A 16,141-nucleotide genomic window follows, 5' to 3' on the forward strand; every position below is an offset into this window, starting at 1 on the left:
CAGCCTGCATTATTTAACCCTTACATTAACATTAAAGCAAATGAACTATTTCATGAACATGTTTTGCAATGGGGTACTTTTCATTTCTTTAGATAGAACAGAAGCAAATACATTTTTACCAAAATTACTGTGAATTTTGTATTTAAAGATCAGACAATAAAATGAAGAAAAAGGATTTTGGGAAGAAATTAAAACATTTTTAGTCTGGGTTTATATTAAATGTTACCTATTATTCACTATTAAATCCGCACTGTAAACTTCCACATTTAAATCAAGTGGACAGGAAAACTAGACAGATATTTTTCTTACTCAGAATTATAAACTACTGTGGTTTGATTAGAGAATCAAATCTGTTCATTTCAGAAATAATCTAGAAAATATCACAGAAGTGAAGCCACAGGTTTATGGCGTATGACAGCATTAAGCCAATCATAGTCAAGAAATCCTTCACACAGTTGTTAGAAAGTGCTGGGGACCGCATAACATTGGTTTTATGATGGGAACCTGCAGGCCGGTGGATAATACAATACGGGCTGCATTTGGCCCATGGGCCGGACTTTGGACATGATTTACGGAGCTGATTCTGATCATGTCGGCTTTGCGCCGTTACATAAAGTGTTGCATAACAGCGTGAAGATGCTTTTCTCTATAACAGAACCAGCTGATTTAAGTTGACTTTGTAAACACTTCTGTCAAGTGTTGCATATCAGTGCAAGGCTTCAGAATCCGTTGGAATTACGCTAACATGCTTCATGGCGAGCCTTCAGACATGTGATCCTTTTGTGATTTGCCAGCAGGCTCCACATTTTCATCCCTGAGAATCTTGTCAGATGATTGACCTTCCCTCGTCGTCTGTCAGTCCTGCAGCAGGGAATGTGGGCTGAACAGCGGCGCGGTTTAGCTCAAGTCAAGCAAAATTCAATCAGAGCCTCTCCTGTCACGTATGGGGGGTCCACAAAGAGGACAGAGGATTTGACAGGAAATACAGTGACAGCACAGAAGGAAAGGTGGTGGGAGGATGGGCAGGGACCTCCCTGCTGTCTGTCACCCCGCTGGCTTTTGATGTTCTCGGCCCATCTTGTTTCCCCCCAGAGAGCTTATCATGGGCCTGCACTCCTGAGTTGTTGAGCACAGAGAGAGCCTTGAAGAGGCGTGTTTGAGTGGAGCGCAGGGACCTCAGGGAAGGTGGCTGGGGCTGCCGCCGTTGGTGCCTGACAGAGTGGTCTTGACGGAGCGTTTCAGAGGACCTCACCCCCTTGGCCAAATACCCCAGCTGGGCTCATCGCTGGGAGGGTCTGCAGAGGCTCAGACAAGTTTTAATCCAATGCCTTGTGGTGATTTCCTGTAGCCATTTCTGTTTATTAAAAGACACAGCAGGTTGTTTCTTTCCCCTCTGTTTCACCCCCCTCCCCTAATTGTCTTCCTCTCCGTCTTGTCTGTCTCTCATCGGCTCCTGTTGTTTTGTTTTTGTCTCAACTCTTTTCCTCTGTAGTTCCTCCTTTATATCCTTACCTGTTCTTGCCTCCTTTACATCCTCACTTGTTCTTGCCTCCTTTGTCCCATTGCTCCTGTGAAATCAAATTTTCAGGTTAACACCAAATGGAGGCCTAATGGGGGGGGGAGGGGTGTGTAGCCCTTTAGGTATAGATTTGGATCTCCACAGCTATAAAACATGTATATTAGGGAGAAAACCTAAAATAAAGGGTTTACACATTCACAGTATATGACAACTGGACTGAATGACCCCTCCACCCTAGTATTTCAAACAGGAAGCTTCTGATGGTCCCAAAAAGCCAAAATCCCAAAGGTTTCTATTAAGAAATAATAGCTATTTTGTATTTGTCAGAATAACTATTCTTGCTCTACACCTTTTACTTACATGTTCTTTCTAATCCTCTTTTTTTCATGATATTTTTTCTGTCGTGTAAGTCATTCATTTGCACAACAGCTAGCATTTGATTGACGGATTCTCCCGAGCCCGCTTAGAGTGGAAGGGGTGTGGCCTTCTAACAAGCTTACTCCTGGTTGGAGAGAATGGTTGCCATAGAATTGTAGACAATTGTAGACCAATCACGGCTTACTGAGGACGTCTGGTTCCAACATGGCAACGGACGTATTACAGAAAAATGGCGACTGAATTGACTTCGTTTGGTTGGAACAGGAAGCAATTCGTCCAGTAATATACTGTAATATACCGTCAATGAATGCACGTTTTTTTGCCAGGTAATTTTTTCCCGACATAGTATACCCCAAAACAGTACTTGTCATAAAAAATAGATCAAACATGACAACACACGTGGTTTTCTTCTGTTTTCCACTGTGGAAGATAGGAATTTCCATGCTCAAAAATGACTGAAGAGTTAGGAATTTGAGAACAAAAAATTCTTAAAAAATGATGAGATGATACTTGAAACTTGGTCTTTGATCAACCCCCTCCTAGACATGTGATACTTCCCTGGTGAAGGTACAGACTCCTTGACACGTGACATATTGAAATTCATGAAAATATTTTTGCCCAATAGTGCTCTAGAGTTAAATACATCAACATGAAACAATGGGTCTGCGCCCTCTAGTGTTCATAACAAGCATGGGTTTCTGATTTCAATAACTTTCTTTTACCTTCAAAACAGTCGAACATCCATTTAATAAAACAAACAAAAACTTTGCGGATTTCACCGATCGCAAGTTATTTTTAGAACTTAACCCAGCAATAAACGAGGAAACTTTTTTTTTTCCAGAAATCTTCTATTATGTTGGAGAAAATTATGCAAGATCTAACAATACTCAATACCTTCCTCAAATACTGTCTTTCTGACCTTATAGCCTTCTATTTCCAGGTCTGCAAGCTTCCTTTTCAAGTCTCAAACAATTAGCAATCCCATCATTTCTACTGAAACTGTAATACTAGTGTTGGTTTCAGTCCAGAATGAAGCAGTTGAGAAGTTGCTTCTTATATTTTCCTTTCACTTTGTATACAACACATTTTGTACAAAAGCACTTTTCAGATGGATGCACATGTTGTTTTTAGCACTTCTCCATACATTTTCCAGCAAACCTTAGTGTCTTATTTTGAAAGGTCTTAATGGGTTCATACTGCATGTAATCCATTCATTCATTTTCTTAACCTGCTGGATCCCTTTTGGAGTCACAGGGCTGCCAGAGCCTTACCTGGCCACTGTTGGGTGCAGGCAGGGCACACCCTGGACAGGTCACCAGTCCATCGCAGGGCATTGCATGTGCAATTTCTGCAAAAATTTCATGTAAAAATAAGGCATAGACTTTATAATTCAGTGCAGAAACTGTGCCATCCATCTTGTATTTAAATTAAAACATTTGAAGTCGCTCATGTTTCACCTGCATCCTTTTTCTCTTTGAAGACGGGGAACGATTGACAGGCCTGAAATGTCTACATCACAGCCTGTGTGTCCATGTCAGCTTCTCCCATCTTCTCCCATTGTTTGAATTTGAAATGTATCTAAAGCATTTGAGGCTAAATCAAGCAGCTGACTTGTCTGCATTATTTTCCTCAGTGAGTCCCACCAATGGGACATTAGGCTGATGGCCAGTGCACCAGGCTGGTTGCTCCTCACAGGCCACTTCTTTTTGCACCGGCAACGTTTACTGAATCTGATTAATGCCGACCAGATCCTGATAATGTCCGCCATTGATCGGGCCATTTATCTTGAACTCCTCTGGCCTCAGCTTGCCCTCGCAGACCGTAGGGAGATCAGCAGATATAGATGAGAAGATAACATGGTCTGCTCTGGCTTTTAACAGCCAGCTTTTCTGCTGTTGAACTGCCTGATGTGATTTAAGTTCCATATCTGTGGGCTTAGGCTGCTGTGTTTAACGCAAAAGTCTGGCGTTTAAAGGTGTTTTCGCCTCTGCGTCTGTCAGTTTCAACAATCTCATTCCTCTAAAGATCACGCATTCTCTGTCAGGATGTATGACTAAGGAATTTTGACGCAGCCTTTCCAAAAAAATCCACCTTAACCCTTGTGCTATCTTAGATGACCCCACCCTTACACTGACGTGTTCTCCCTACCATGACAAAGGTGGATAAAGGTGGAAAGATTTCATGTAATCCATGGACACCAGTGAAGATCACAAATCATTAAAGTAAAAAGGTTCAGCGCACTGTCTAGTGGGTCTAGATGACCCAACTCCCAACAGCATATGTATCCCTTGTGCCTAGGATAGCACAAGGGAAACATATGCAGCCATGTCCCAGTTTGTATGAGGAGTTTTTAAAGCCAAATGTTTTTTATTTTTCTGTGTGTGTGGGTGTGTGTGTGTGTGCGTGCGCGCGCGTGTGTGTGTGTGTGCCATCCCTGCATTATTACAACCAATGAGTGACAGGTTAATTTATGTCTGGCTATGTGTCTGAGGAACTGGGAAGAAAGGGCCTGTCAGTGGTGCTTGTCAGGAGATTAGAGGCAGTTGTCATTGACAAACTGGTGCATGCTCCAGGAGATAAGGTTGGATGTAATGGCTGCACAGAAGAAAAAAAAAAAACATTATGTTTATAACACAATCAAATTAATGGCTGGCAGAAGAGAAAAGGCATGTTGGTGCGTAGGTTTTCATGTGTCGAATTAGACCTATTACACATCTTTTACTGCACTGTCACAAACATGACAAGAGTTTTATTCACACATCCTGTTTACTTTAAACCCTCACAATCCCCCTTTTTTTTGCTTCCATAGTTTTTAATTTATTGAATGAAATCAGCCCCTGAAACACAGTGAGTTCAATCAAATGTTTAACTCTTTGCTCTGTGTAATCATGGGTTTTAATCCTCTTAATTAACTTTTAAGTCATTCTAAATGAGTTTGAAGTGCATTTGAGGAGTTTTTCACATTAGTGAGGGCCGACAGCTTCCTCAGAACCCTCTTAACATTATTTAGAAGCTCAGCTCAACAACACTGGAACTTTGAAATGAGTAGGAATGTCAGTTGCTGCTCGACTTCCATTGATGTCATGAAAACAGACTTAAAGTGTTGCTGATAATATTCTTTCATCAAGCCTCTTTTATTAATACAGTCAGCTTTGGGTCCAATTTTTTGCCCAGAAAGGATCGACCTTTGCTAGGTTTTGCACTATTAAGGACTATTCTGTTTTTACAAAAAGTGTTTATATTTTTTAGCTATTATAATTTATACTTTATTTTAGTTCAGTCTTTTTCATTTCTTTAAACTTACATTAAACTTGAAGTACTTTAGATGTCAGATTCTCATGCATATCTACAGGTAAGGCAATACTATATACTACCTGTGTTTATTTTAAATACACTTGATTAGATTTTTATGCATATCAAAGATTATTTACCAACCTTAAATTACAATTTTCTAACTTCAAATCCTAAATCCTAGATTAGCTTCGAGGATTGTAACCTCTGTCTAGGGTGCAGAAGCTTTTTCTGTTTCTATAATCTGGGTTAGCCCAATACTTCAAATGGATGAATCATGAAATATGAGCTCACAGTATTTGCCTTGTAAACATTCAGGGGTTAATACTTCAGTCAGTGGCAGCCTGATTTATAGCTCAGAGTTTACGTTCCACATCTTTATCTTAGCCTTTTTGATAAATTGCAAGGAAATTCAATTCACAACTCCATCTCTTCATCTGGATTATCTATGTTCATTTTTGCTGTGACTCCATCATCAGGGTAACGTTCATCACCTGCAGCCTAATAACATCAACAGTTATTCCCAGCTGACCTCTAAAGCAGTTGGTAAATAAGCAGCTTTCCACAAACTTTGTACTAGTTTATGCAACACGGTCTCTCTGCTGATGTGAACATTTACAGATTTACAAACGTAAAGTAGTCCTTACCATAGAAAACGCCGGTGTTTGTCCGGATGCAAATAACTTGCACTGCAAAAACAGTCCCCCTACAAATAAATCAAACATTTGTAAAATAAAAATAAAAAAGTCTTTAAATAAACAGAAAATCTGCCAATGGAGACAAAAAGAAGTCTCACCAAGAGTTCTATTTTTAAGGAAATATTCTAGTCACTCAAACGTGTTTCCTCAAACTAAGATGATTTTTCAATTCATAAACTTTCTTAATACGATTATTTTACTTGCGAGACATATGACATTCTTACTTTCCTAAGATTCGTTTTTGCAGTGTAAGTCATCACCGAGAACATGATCTAAATTTGGTCACACTTACTTACACAACTGCGTTACTGAAATCATTATTTTTTTTAGAATATACAGCTGTCTTCTTCTGCTTAGGAGTAAGTTTTGTTTGGAATTTGGCCTCTCAAGTTCCATAAAGGATGGAGTGAAAAAAAGGACAAAGGCCTGTAACATGTCACATCCTCCGCTTGTCATTTTACACTTAGCAGGAATATTCTGATCAAAAGACAATAACAAGAAGGTTGAGAAAGCCATTGTAGTTCCCTGCGATTGTCAAAATGAAACCAAGGTTTTTAAATGTGGAGCAGCATGCAACTGCTCTCTTTGAAGTGAAAAAAACAGCATCCAAAAGTACAGAATAAAATCCCCCAAAATTCTCAGTGTTAAATTGTTAATCTGAACTTCAAACTTTCAGGACAGACAGAACATCACAGAGATACAGATCTTGTTTAATCTGATAAATGGTGATTGAGCCTTCCTTGATCGTTTTAACTGTGCTGAATCAAGACTAGCATCATGTGAGGAGAACTGCATGGAAATAGTTTGTTGTGTGGCGCATCCTTGGGGCATAACAATCCTCAAACAAGAACATAGGTTAGCACAGAAACAGCTCGAAGCTCCATCCACTTTAGCAGACTAACACCGTCCACTATCAGGGTTTGCTGCAGGGAACGACGATCTGCACAGTGACCTTGCATAAAGTTTTCCATTTACAATGTTGAGAGGTCTTTAGTATGTGACCTTGAAGAAAGTCGGATTTTTGCAACTAGACATGATTGTTTGGTTACATTTGAAAGTATCTGTCATGGTGGGCCAGGAAAAGCTCAAAGCCAAAGTCTCTTTCATTTTTCCAACTGACCTCCCATCAGGCCACTGTGAAGGGTGCTGCTGCATGGAAGACGGCGCCTGTGGGCTGCAAGAGGGCTGCATGCTGCTCATAAAGGAGCGTTTTGTTTTTCCTCTTCTTGCGGTAGCAGCACCCTACTGGGGAATTCATTAACGGCTGACATCATCTCACTCTGCGTGGAGTGAAAGAATATCTTTCTACCCCAGCTCTCCCCTCCCTCTCTCCTTTCCCTTCTTCTCTGCTCTCCTGTCTCTCCCTCTCTGTCTCTCTCCCACTTTATGAATCTTTGGAGCGCTGCTCTTTTTCCCTTTTGCGCGCCATTTACGCAAAAGATCCACGCGTGCTCCTTTGGTAGGTATTCGGAAACCCATCCTTTTGAAGGAGCGCTGCAAAGGTTGAATCCAAGTGCGCCTGGAAGCAGGAAGTGGGAGGACCTGGACCTGGAGGCAGCAGCCGTCCGTCGCTGGATGAATGGAAGCTTGTCCGGTTCTTGAGCGCGGATGGGGAGAGGCTTCTGCGCGCCCGTGACCGGGGTCCTCCACGGGGAGCGCGTCAGACAGGCTCTGCAGTCGCTGAATTCTCGCCTGCTGTCGCTTTGATTTCCCCTGTCTGTCACCGCAGAGGAAAGCGGCCGTGCGCTTTGTTGGATTGGTTGGTTAGCTCCAGCGGACGCAGCCCGTCTCTCTGCGCACGGACACGCAAACCATCGCGGATCCTGCTTGTTTGGATAGCTCAACATCTGACAAATAACACCGTTTCTGGGGAAAGGGTGGATCGAGGGATTCCCCCCCATTCCTCTCCCCTCAGCGCTTTTGGAGAAGCTTTCCTGGCGAGACAACACATGTTCCCCTTTGTCCAGACGGTTCAGTAGCGCTGTGAACGGCTTTGGATTTTTTTTTCTTGGAAAGGCTTTCTTCCCTCTGCATGGCTGCCCGTGCTGTAAGCGGAATAGACTTTGCTGACCCTCGGGTGGATTATATTCTTTAAAAAGCAGAATGTGAAACAGGACCGTTTAGAAAGTGATTCTCTGGTTCGTGCTCTTTCTGCCAAATGAAAGGTATGCGCGCCGCTTCGGATCAGCTTTGATTATGTCTTTTTTTTTTTCTTAAACAACCTGAATTTACGCATTTTGGGGTTTGTCATTCATATTGCAGGTGTTTTTGCGCAGAGTCCATGCATGCTGCAAATGAAAACACGGGATTTTAAAGTTCAGGAAAAATGTTCATTTCATAACTGTGTGGGTGCCAGTGTCAGCTCCCCTCACACCTCAGCAGGCGCACAACACGAGAGCGCACAGCTGTCACTGGATGAGCCTTTGCCATGTTTTAGCCATTCTGATGGTATTATTATAGCCATGAACTTGAATGAACCTTGGCGTCGAAGAGCGCACCGCTAAGCTTTGATTCTGGGCAAAATTCTATCCAGTTTAAAAATGTATTTAAAGAAAATTTGACTCTTCTGCAACCTAAACGAGAATGGACCCGTTTCTTTCTCTGTCACATCAGGTCTGTTTTGGGACCGTCAAGACCTCAATGTCATGGATTCAATACAAAACATCCGTGATTTTTGCTTTTCAGTTCACTTGTTTTATTTTATTTTTGTGTGTGCACATTGATTGTGTTTGCAGGCACTGGAAATGTCTGTGCGGCGCAAAGAGCAGCTCTGTCACGGTGCAACAGCGCCACCAAGCGGCCGTAATACAAGCATCCTCTTTTTTTTTTGTCTCGGGCTAATGTTGAATGTTGCAAAAGCAGCGCTGCACAGAGATGATGCAGAATTTATCCAACCTCTACATGTAAAGCTGGAATGAGAAGAGTTTAGTGACACACGTGACTAACACATGAACCATAAACACCCAAAATTCTGTCAGCAAAAGCTGCACTTAAAGTTTTTCGGGGGGAAAAAATGTTGGGTTTTTTAGAATACTTTTTCCGCATTGTTGTATTCACTCCATTCTCCTCTCTTCCAGGTTTCCGATGCCAGTTCAGAGAAATTTTTCAGCACAGCTGCAGTTAAAGGTACGGATCTATGTTTTCTTCTATGCTTTTGCCTCTTCATCATCATCCTGAGGATGTTAAGTGCGTTCTGTCTTCCAAAAGTGAAGAGTCTGTGCTCCATCACTGAGATTGTGCCTTCAAACTGAAGCTCCACTCTGCTGTAAAGTAAAAATCCCTGCTGGTTTTGTGGCGGAGCAGGAAGAGGAGGCTGACGTGACGCTGCAGGGAATGAAGAAGGGCGGCAGAGGCATCTGTTTATGGCCTCAGTTTGCCAACACCACATGTGACCCCATTATCGAGTCACTAATTTGCTGTTAAAAGCAGCTCTATTTTCTTCGACTCAGGGATAATGGAGGTGCCCCGCGTGAATGGACATTCCTCCGTAATGGGGGGAGTTACCGTGCAAAGCAAGAGTGAGACTCGGAGTCCAGGGCTGTGACCCCTTAAGGGCTTTGTTTGAAACCAGGCAGATTGCTGATGATAGCCTCTTGTAACTCCCACCCCCCCCCCACCCCCACCGGGGTTCCTCGTGTCCGTGCACTTTCCCCTGCTCAGACCTCCATCTACATTTCCCACATTGTGGGCTTTGATTTCCTCCAGGGCCTGATTTGTGGTGTGCGCCGTGGAGAGCTCAATAGCCATGCTTGACAGAGAGGTTTCCTTTTGAACGTGCTTCTCTTTCGACTGATTTGGATCCCTTGAAAGGATCAAGGCCTCCTTTGTGCAGCCTAAACCAACACAGAGCCGCCCTATCTTCCTCCAATGAAAGGACCCGACTTGGGAAGCGGCGCACAAAATATGCTTTCTCTCTGCAGCAGCAGACCGGTCTCTTGGCCCCTATTTCAATTTAAATACACTCTCTTTTCTTTTACCACCTTCCGCCCCCCAGCCTCTACTGCCATATGCTAATGCATGTCACAGTAAAAGAATCCAGGTGCTCCGAGAGCAAAGTCCTCTGCTGTTTTGATGAAGACTGAGATTCAGAAAGGCTTGGCGGCTTTGTATTTATGTTTTTAACTTCAGGACGGCAAAATCTGCTAAATAGATGTGACCGAGTCCTTGTCTAGTTAAAGCTATACCAGGTGTGTTAGTGTGTGTGCAAATGACTATTTCTTTTTTTAAATAATTTTGTATCTGGATGCAGATGAAAAAAATGCAGTTTGAAAAGGATTGTGTTTGTGGTGCAGAGAATGCACTGGGCGGACCACAAGCTCCCTGCTCCGCTCCGTTCCGATGCATCCACTTCCAGACGAAGATCCATGTTTTCCTCGTCTGAACTGGAATCTGGATCTAAACTGTACGCGCCTGGGGTGTGAGAGGCTGTGAGCTGGGGGAAGAGCACGTAAACAGATGGATGATGGGGAGTGGGGACGGGTTAGCTCCATGTTAATGGTCCAGCCCACATGTCAGAGGAGACAATCCTCTTCGTCCAAATCAGACCCAAAAGTCTTGTTTTTGATGTATTATTGATTACATTTTCATTTCTCATGAGTGAAATCAAAACGTATGGAAAAAAAAACGGATCTGGTTGGAATAAAGGCACAGTTGAGATTTTCTGATGCTTTAGTGTTTCTGTGGTTGTTCAATATTAGGGACCTTTTTTGTTTTAAAGCAACACCTTTTATTAATTATTTTCCCCTGCTGGTGTGTTTTTCCCTCTTTGTTCGGATTTAAGTTCCCATAAGTCTTTGCCTCTCGGTTTCTCTCCCCCTTTCCCTCTCACTCTGTCCGGGAATAGATTTCATTAGCTAAGAGTCGTTAAATGTTAACACTAATTACTCTGGTTGTCAGGGAAGCTGCAGGTGTCAGCTCACTGACCTGTTTTCTTTTTGTCTGCCAGACAGAAGCTATCTGCTGGCTGCTTCTCTGAAGCTGCTTCCAAGCCTTATTAGCGCTGTGACTGCAGTTCAGGGAGCAGGCTCAAGTGCAGAAAGTGATGATGACAAACCGGCACCTCAAGTCACCTCAGAGCCCCGCGGACAGATCCATCACATGATTAAAGCGGCTGTGTCCAGAGGCGTGGATGTCACCTGGTTACGTTCTCATCCTTCACGGTTTCTGTCAGTGGGGCTCGGCCGAGGCGTTTAATGAAGTGCGCCAGCAAAGCCGGCTCCGCGTTGTTTGCTGATTGTAGCCTGGCAGGAAGATTAAGATAATACTTGATGACATTTAAACCATTTTGCTGTTCCATTTATCAGCAGCAGATTGCAGACTGGGTGAAACTAGAATGAATGATCTTTGGAAAATAAAAAGCGCTCGTTTTTTTTACACAATTAATAATGCTGCAGCTTTAATGAAGTAAGGTTCATGTCTCTGTCTGAAACCCATTATGCAGCATTCAGCCAGATATGACTTCATGGTGGGGGTTTTCAGCCCGCGCTGCAGCGGAGGAGTCCTTGAGGTTTTTTTCTGGAGAATTCATCTGGTGGATAGATTGGAGAATCAATTCCCTCCTGAGACGCCTCCTGCAGCTGCGTCTGCAGCAGGAGTTCAGTGTGGGGGGGAAGTGAAGTGCACAGATTCTCAGGACGGATTCCTCCACGGTTTCCCGGAGTTAATGTGAAAATGAAGCGCTGCTGCGGCGAGACCCAGGGCTGACGGCGGCGGCGTGAAAAGTGCCACCAGTGAAGTGTGTCAGGCTGGAGTACGTCTGTCACTGGGGGAGAGAATAATGTGCTGTGTGGAAGGTGTAATTTGCAGCGCTGATGGCATTGTTTAAAAAAATAGTGGAAAGAGAGACACAAAGGTGAGCTTTAGTGGCAGATATCAGAGCAGAAGAGCTCCCTGGATTGTCGTAAAGAGCTCTGCTGGCAGCAAAATTGCCTGTGAGCATATTACTGCTGTGTGGGAGGGAGCAGAGCGCTTGTTTTCGCTCTCTGCCTCATTCTCTCTGTTTCCTGGGAGGAGGACGGGTGTTAGAGCCATGTGTGCTTCCAGGCCGTGGGCCGCCACCTGCTGTAATCTCAAGTGATATAGAGAGCAGCAATCACGCCACAAATCGCCGTGGCAGCTTCCTAACTTATTCAGTGGACTGGAAAGAGGAGGCTGGTCTCTCACAGCTCCAGTGTTGGTTTTCTGCCCCCGGGCCTCGTGCTTTGCCCTCCTGCTGACCTCAGCTGTCTGTGTGGGTTCGTGTGTCAAAAAATCAGGGCTGCCGGTGGAACTTGACCTGATGCACAGTGGAAGGGTGACCCGCCTGCTACCAGCGTTTTCTGCTTTATGAGAAGCAGTTGAAGTGGAGGTGGTCTCTGCCTCCAGAACACGGGCTCCAGGGTTACTGAGAGGCCCAGGCAGAGAAGCTGGACCTCGTTTTGGCTCTGACTTGATTCCAGGCAAAAACGACTCCTTTGATATTTAAGGGCCACAGGTGTTTCGAGAAATAGGACATGAATCCAGCAGTTTTGCTGTGCTCTGCTGCATTTGGTGCACTCTCCTCTGCTATGAAGACGTTCCATAAACCTCATGCTCCCATCATTCATTCCTGCAGCCCAGAGCTGAGACCACAGACTACTAGTTTAGCATGAGAGGCTCCAGTATACCTCATGTACTGACAGACAAAGGTTGAACAAATTCTGATTTATTGCAGTCATATTGAAAGCAGTGGACCCTCATGGAATGTGGAAATAACATTCAAACCATTATGAATAGTGGCTCCAACTGCAGTTCTTGAGGCTGGATATCAGCCGCGTTGGAGCATTTTTTCCAATCTGATTGCTTGACTTGAATTCCATTTTATTAAATCTTCCTCAAAGAACAATTGCTAGCTATAGCCGTGAGTGGCCTTGTATGGCCCACGGGTGCTACCCGGCCCCGCACTAGTTGCCCCCTTTTGACCCGCCTTTACTGGTTAATCGGCTGCCCCTCTCTCTCCCCTTCAGCATTTGCCTCCATGGTCAGAGATGTACATGACAAATTCATCAAAGGAAACAAACGTTTTTTTCAAAGTGGCAGCTTTTCTGTTGTTTTTATCTCCATAGCAACCAGTATGGGTTTCATTTACCTGGAGGTAATGAACAGCTCCGTGTAATTTTTAAAGGAATCAACGAAAGCACTTTCTTTGGATTTCCTTGGCAACTGAGTTTTTTTTGTTAAACACGCCTATATTCCTAATATGTCCATATTGTAGGTCATATTGTTTTGTTCAGCTTGAGCCAGGGATTTATGTATTTTATTTTTTACAACATTCTAGTAAAAATGATCAAGGAACAGGGGAATGCCACTTTTGCGAGCGCATCTCACTAACGCAGTTAAAAATCTACTAACTTCAAAACCAACATTTTTTTCCAAAGTAGCTTCCCAATAATGCTTCAGGAGTTAGGAGGCAATAGGTCAAAATTGCTAGGAGGAGTTTAAATTTGTAGCTGGTACCAAAGATGATTTTTTTCCCCCCTGTAAAATTCAAGATGGCGGCCTCTCCCTGAAGTCAAGGGTTAACGAAGTTTTAGTTGTGTTTGTAGACTTAACTAAGTGGTGTAATTTTGTAAAGATTGCTCGAGCAAAATTTTCCTTTTCCCAAATTGGTGCAAAAATGTGCAAATTTCACACTTTGCCATAAAATGGCAGCGAAGCCGTCCTGTGGCCATCCCATAATAATTTCAAAACTTTCTATGGTCATCCCCAACATGTGTGTTTTGTTTCAGAAATGTCAACTTAATAACACAAGAGTTTTTGGCCCCATTTATTCTTTTTGACGGGTGGCTGTTTACTATGCCTAAAATGGACTCTTAGCGGGTACAAGGTGTGTTCAAATTTGGTAAGTTTCTGAGTTTGTGACAGGGTCAATTTTTGAACTAAAAGGTGCAGTGAGAAGGAAGAATTTGAAAACAATGTGGTCTTTGCAGGACAGAATAACGCTGTATCAGACCTTCAGTCCTCTGGAAATGCCTCAAAAGTCCCTTCAGACCAGTTCTCCTCATCTTGGTGCTAATTCTTTGTATGAACAATACGTGTTCATTGTGAATTTTTTGTTTAGCAACTTTTCTTTTACTTTCCTGAACTGATTTAAAGTGTTTAAAATCCTTATGGATCCTTAAGGAAATTCCTGTCATTTTTTGCGACTAACTACTGTATTGGGGCGTCCGTGGTGCAGCGGTTGGGCGGTCGACCTCTCATTGGAAGATTGCATATTCGTTTTCTTGGTTAAGACACTGAACCCCACATTGTTCCTGGTTGGCGCCAATGTTCAGCACACACATCAGTGTGTGAATGTGTGTGCATGTGTAAATGGGTTTGTGACTGTAAAGCGCCTTCAAGGAAGGTAGAAAAGCGCTATATAAGTATACGCCATTTTCCATATTGTCAGTGAGAGAAGCAGCAGTCAACAGGCCACTTGATGCTGAAAGTCTCTCTGCAGAGCTTCCAGACGGCCCTCTCTTTCCTGTAACACAAAGAGGTCATTGAGAGTTTGTCTGGCCAGTCCCCGAGGTTAGAGACTAAGTAAATCCATCCATCTTAATGCATATTTTTCAGCACAGGGAGAGCTGGAGGGAGACTGTGTAAACACTCCTGTATCCGACATGCCACGCAAAACCCAGAGAGCCTGGAACTCATCTGGCCAAAATTAAAGGTCTACATCTCAAACACAAACATTTAAATGGGCCCCATTCCAAAGATCAAAGGGAAAGACCCCCGATTTCCTGCATCTGCCACACTCAGATATGAGGCGCTTTAACAGCCGGGCTTGGATGGCGGGCAGCTGCAATGTGTGTGTTCTGCGATATGTAATTAATGTAGAGGAGGTAATAGAATGGAGCTCAGTTGACAGAAGTAAGAATAAAATAATAAAACCCTCCACTTAATCCTTCTGAGGGTCAGGAGTGAACAAGGACCCCTCTTTAGGCACCATTTTCTTGAGTTTAGCGGGATGTGTTTTTTTTATAATTCTCGCCTTGTCAAATTTTGACTGTCAAGACGCCACCAGCTACTCGCAGTGAACTGAAGGTGGAGGTGTTGAAAGCACCACTCTCTTCCTCCCAGGAGGGACTCTGGGCGCTTGGCTGCAGGCATCCACTGATCCAGTGTAGCACTAGCCGCTGTCCTGCCAACTGCACAGCATTAACAGGGTCAAAGCGCCATGCACGCCCCTTCACACACACACACACACACACACACACGCGCACACCGCTTATGGAGAAGCAGCAATTCCCAGCGCTCTGTTGATGCGTTCAGGCCAATTACACCCCTGTCAGCCGACGGTCCCTGCGGCTGGGGTGACATTGCCAGAGGAAGCTTGGCCACATCGTATGTACCAGTGCGGTGGAGTTTTAGCGCCATCTTGCCATGAGAGGTTTGATGCTTCTCACTTTTTCAGGCTTTTATTCAGAAGTATTCTTTTCAGTCAAAGACAGGAGGCATCAGTGTTGATCCTGTTTTTAAATAACCTTTTTTAAATCTTAAAAGCTAAAATTTGGAACATTCTGGGTGGCTTAAAAATAAATGAAAACAAGTGAAAGTCTAATTAGATTCAAGCTTATGCCAAGAAAATTGTGTTTTAAGATCTACCATGTTTAACAATTCTTTTTTTTTTCAATAAATAAATGGTCACTGCTTGTTGATGTGCTGATTTTGTTTTGCTTTCATAAGCCTTGTGCTATCCTAGGCACTTTAACATTGGGAGTTGGGTCATCTAGACCCCCCAAGACAGTGCGTTGAACTTTTTTCTTCAATGATTTGTGATCTTCACTGGTGTCCATGGATTACATGAAATCTTTCCACCTTTATCCACCTTTGTCATGGTAGGGAGAACACGTCAATGGTCATCTTGACCCCATAGTATAGCACAACATATTTAGGTTCCAAAAATTCAGAAATTTGCTAATAAGCAAGTAAAACCTTTTAGAAGTCTCATACTAAGCTTGGTGTAATACAATAAAATTAATAATAAATCCATCTTAAATTTAGCTCAACACGTGTTTGACGCTTTCAAGGTAAACGTACTGGTATGCAGTAGGGATGCAAAGACTCACTTTCCCCATGATTCACTTTAATGGTGTAACATACAGTACGGTTTTCAATCCTTTGTCCTTAAACATTTCTCCTTCTTCCACTTGCTTTCCATGTACCTGAGCAATTTCAGAGGATCCTATGCTCCTCCATATCCAGACAAACAACAACACTGCAGTAGTCTTTACGGTATAAATGCAGCCTGTTT

The 16,141-nt window shown here is 43.3% G+C and overlaps 1 protein-coding gene across 13 annotated transcripts in view; it reads left to right on the forward strand.

The window, feature by feature from the left end:
• Nucleotides 1-16,141, forward strand: part of auts2a (activator of transcription and developmental regulator AUTS2 a) — a 356,442-nt gene that overhangs the window by 313,247 nt on the left and 27,054 nt on the right. For 12 of the 13 annotated variants that reach the window (XM_078930433.1, XM_011483793.4, XM_078930434.1 and 9 more), the window contains one exon: nt 8,964-9,012. In XM_078930433.1, the coding sequence (XP_078786559.1) occupies nt 8,964-9,012 (49 nt within the window). Of the gene's footprint in view, nt 1-8,644; nt 8,810-8,963; nt 9,013-16,141 lie in introns of those variants that run through there. The other variant, XM_011483798.4, reaches the window with a different exon arrangement.

The sequence above is a fragment of the Oryzias latipes genome, chromosome 14 (genome assembly GCF_053564925.1).
Source record: "Oryzias latipes strain Hd-rR chromosome 14, Olatipes_Hd-rR_3.1".
NCBI classification, from domain to species: Eukaryota; Metazoa; Chordata; class Actinopteri; order Beloniformes; family Adrianichthyidae; genus Oryzias; species Oryzias latipes.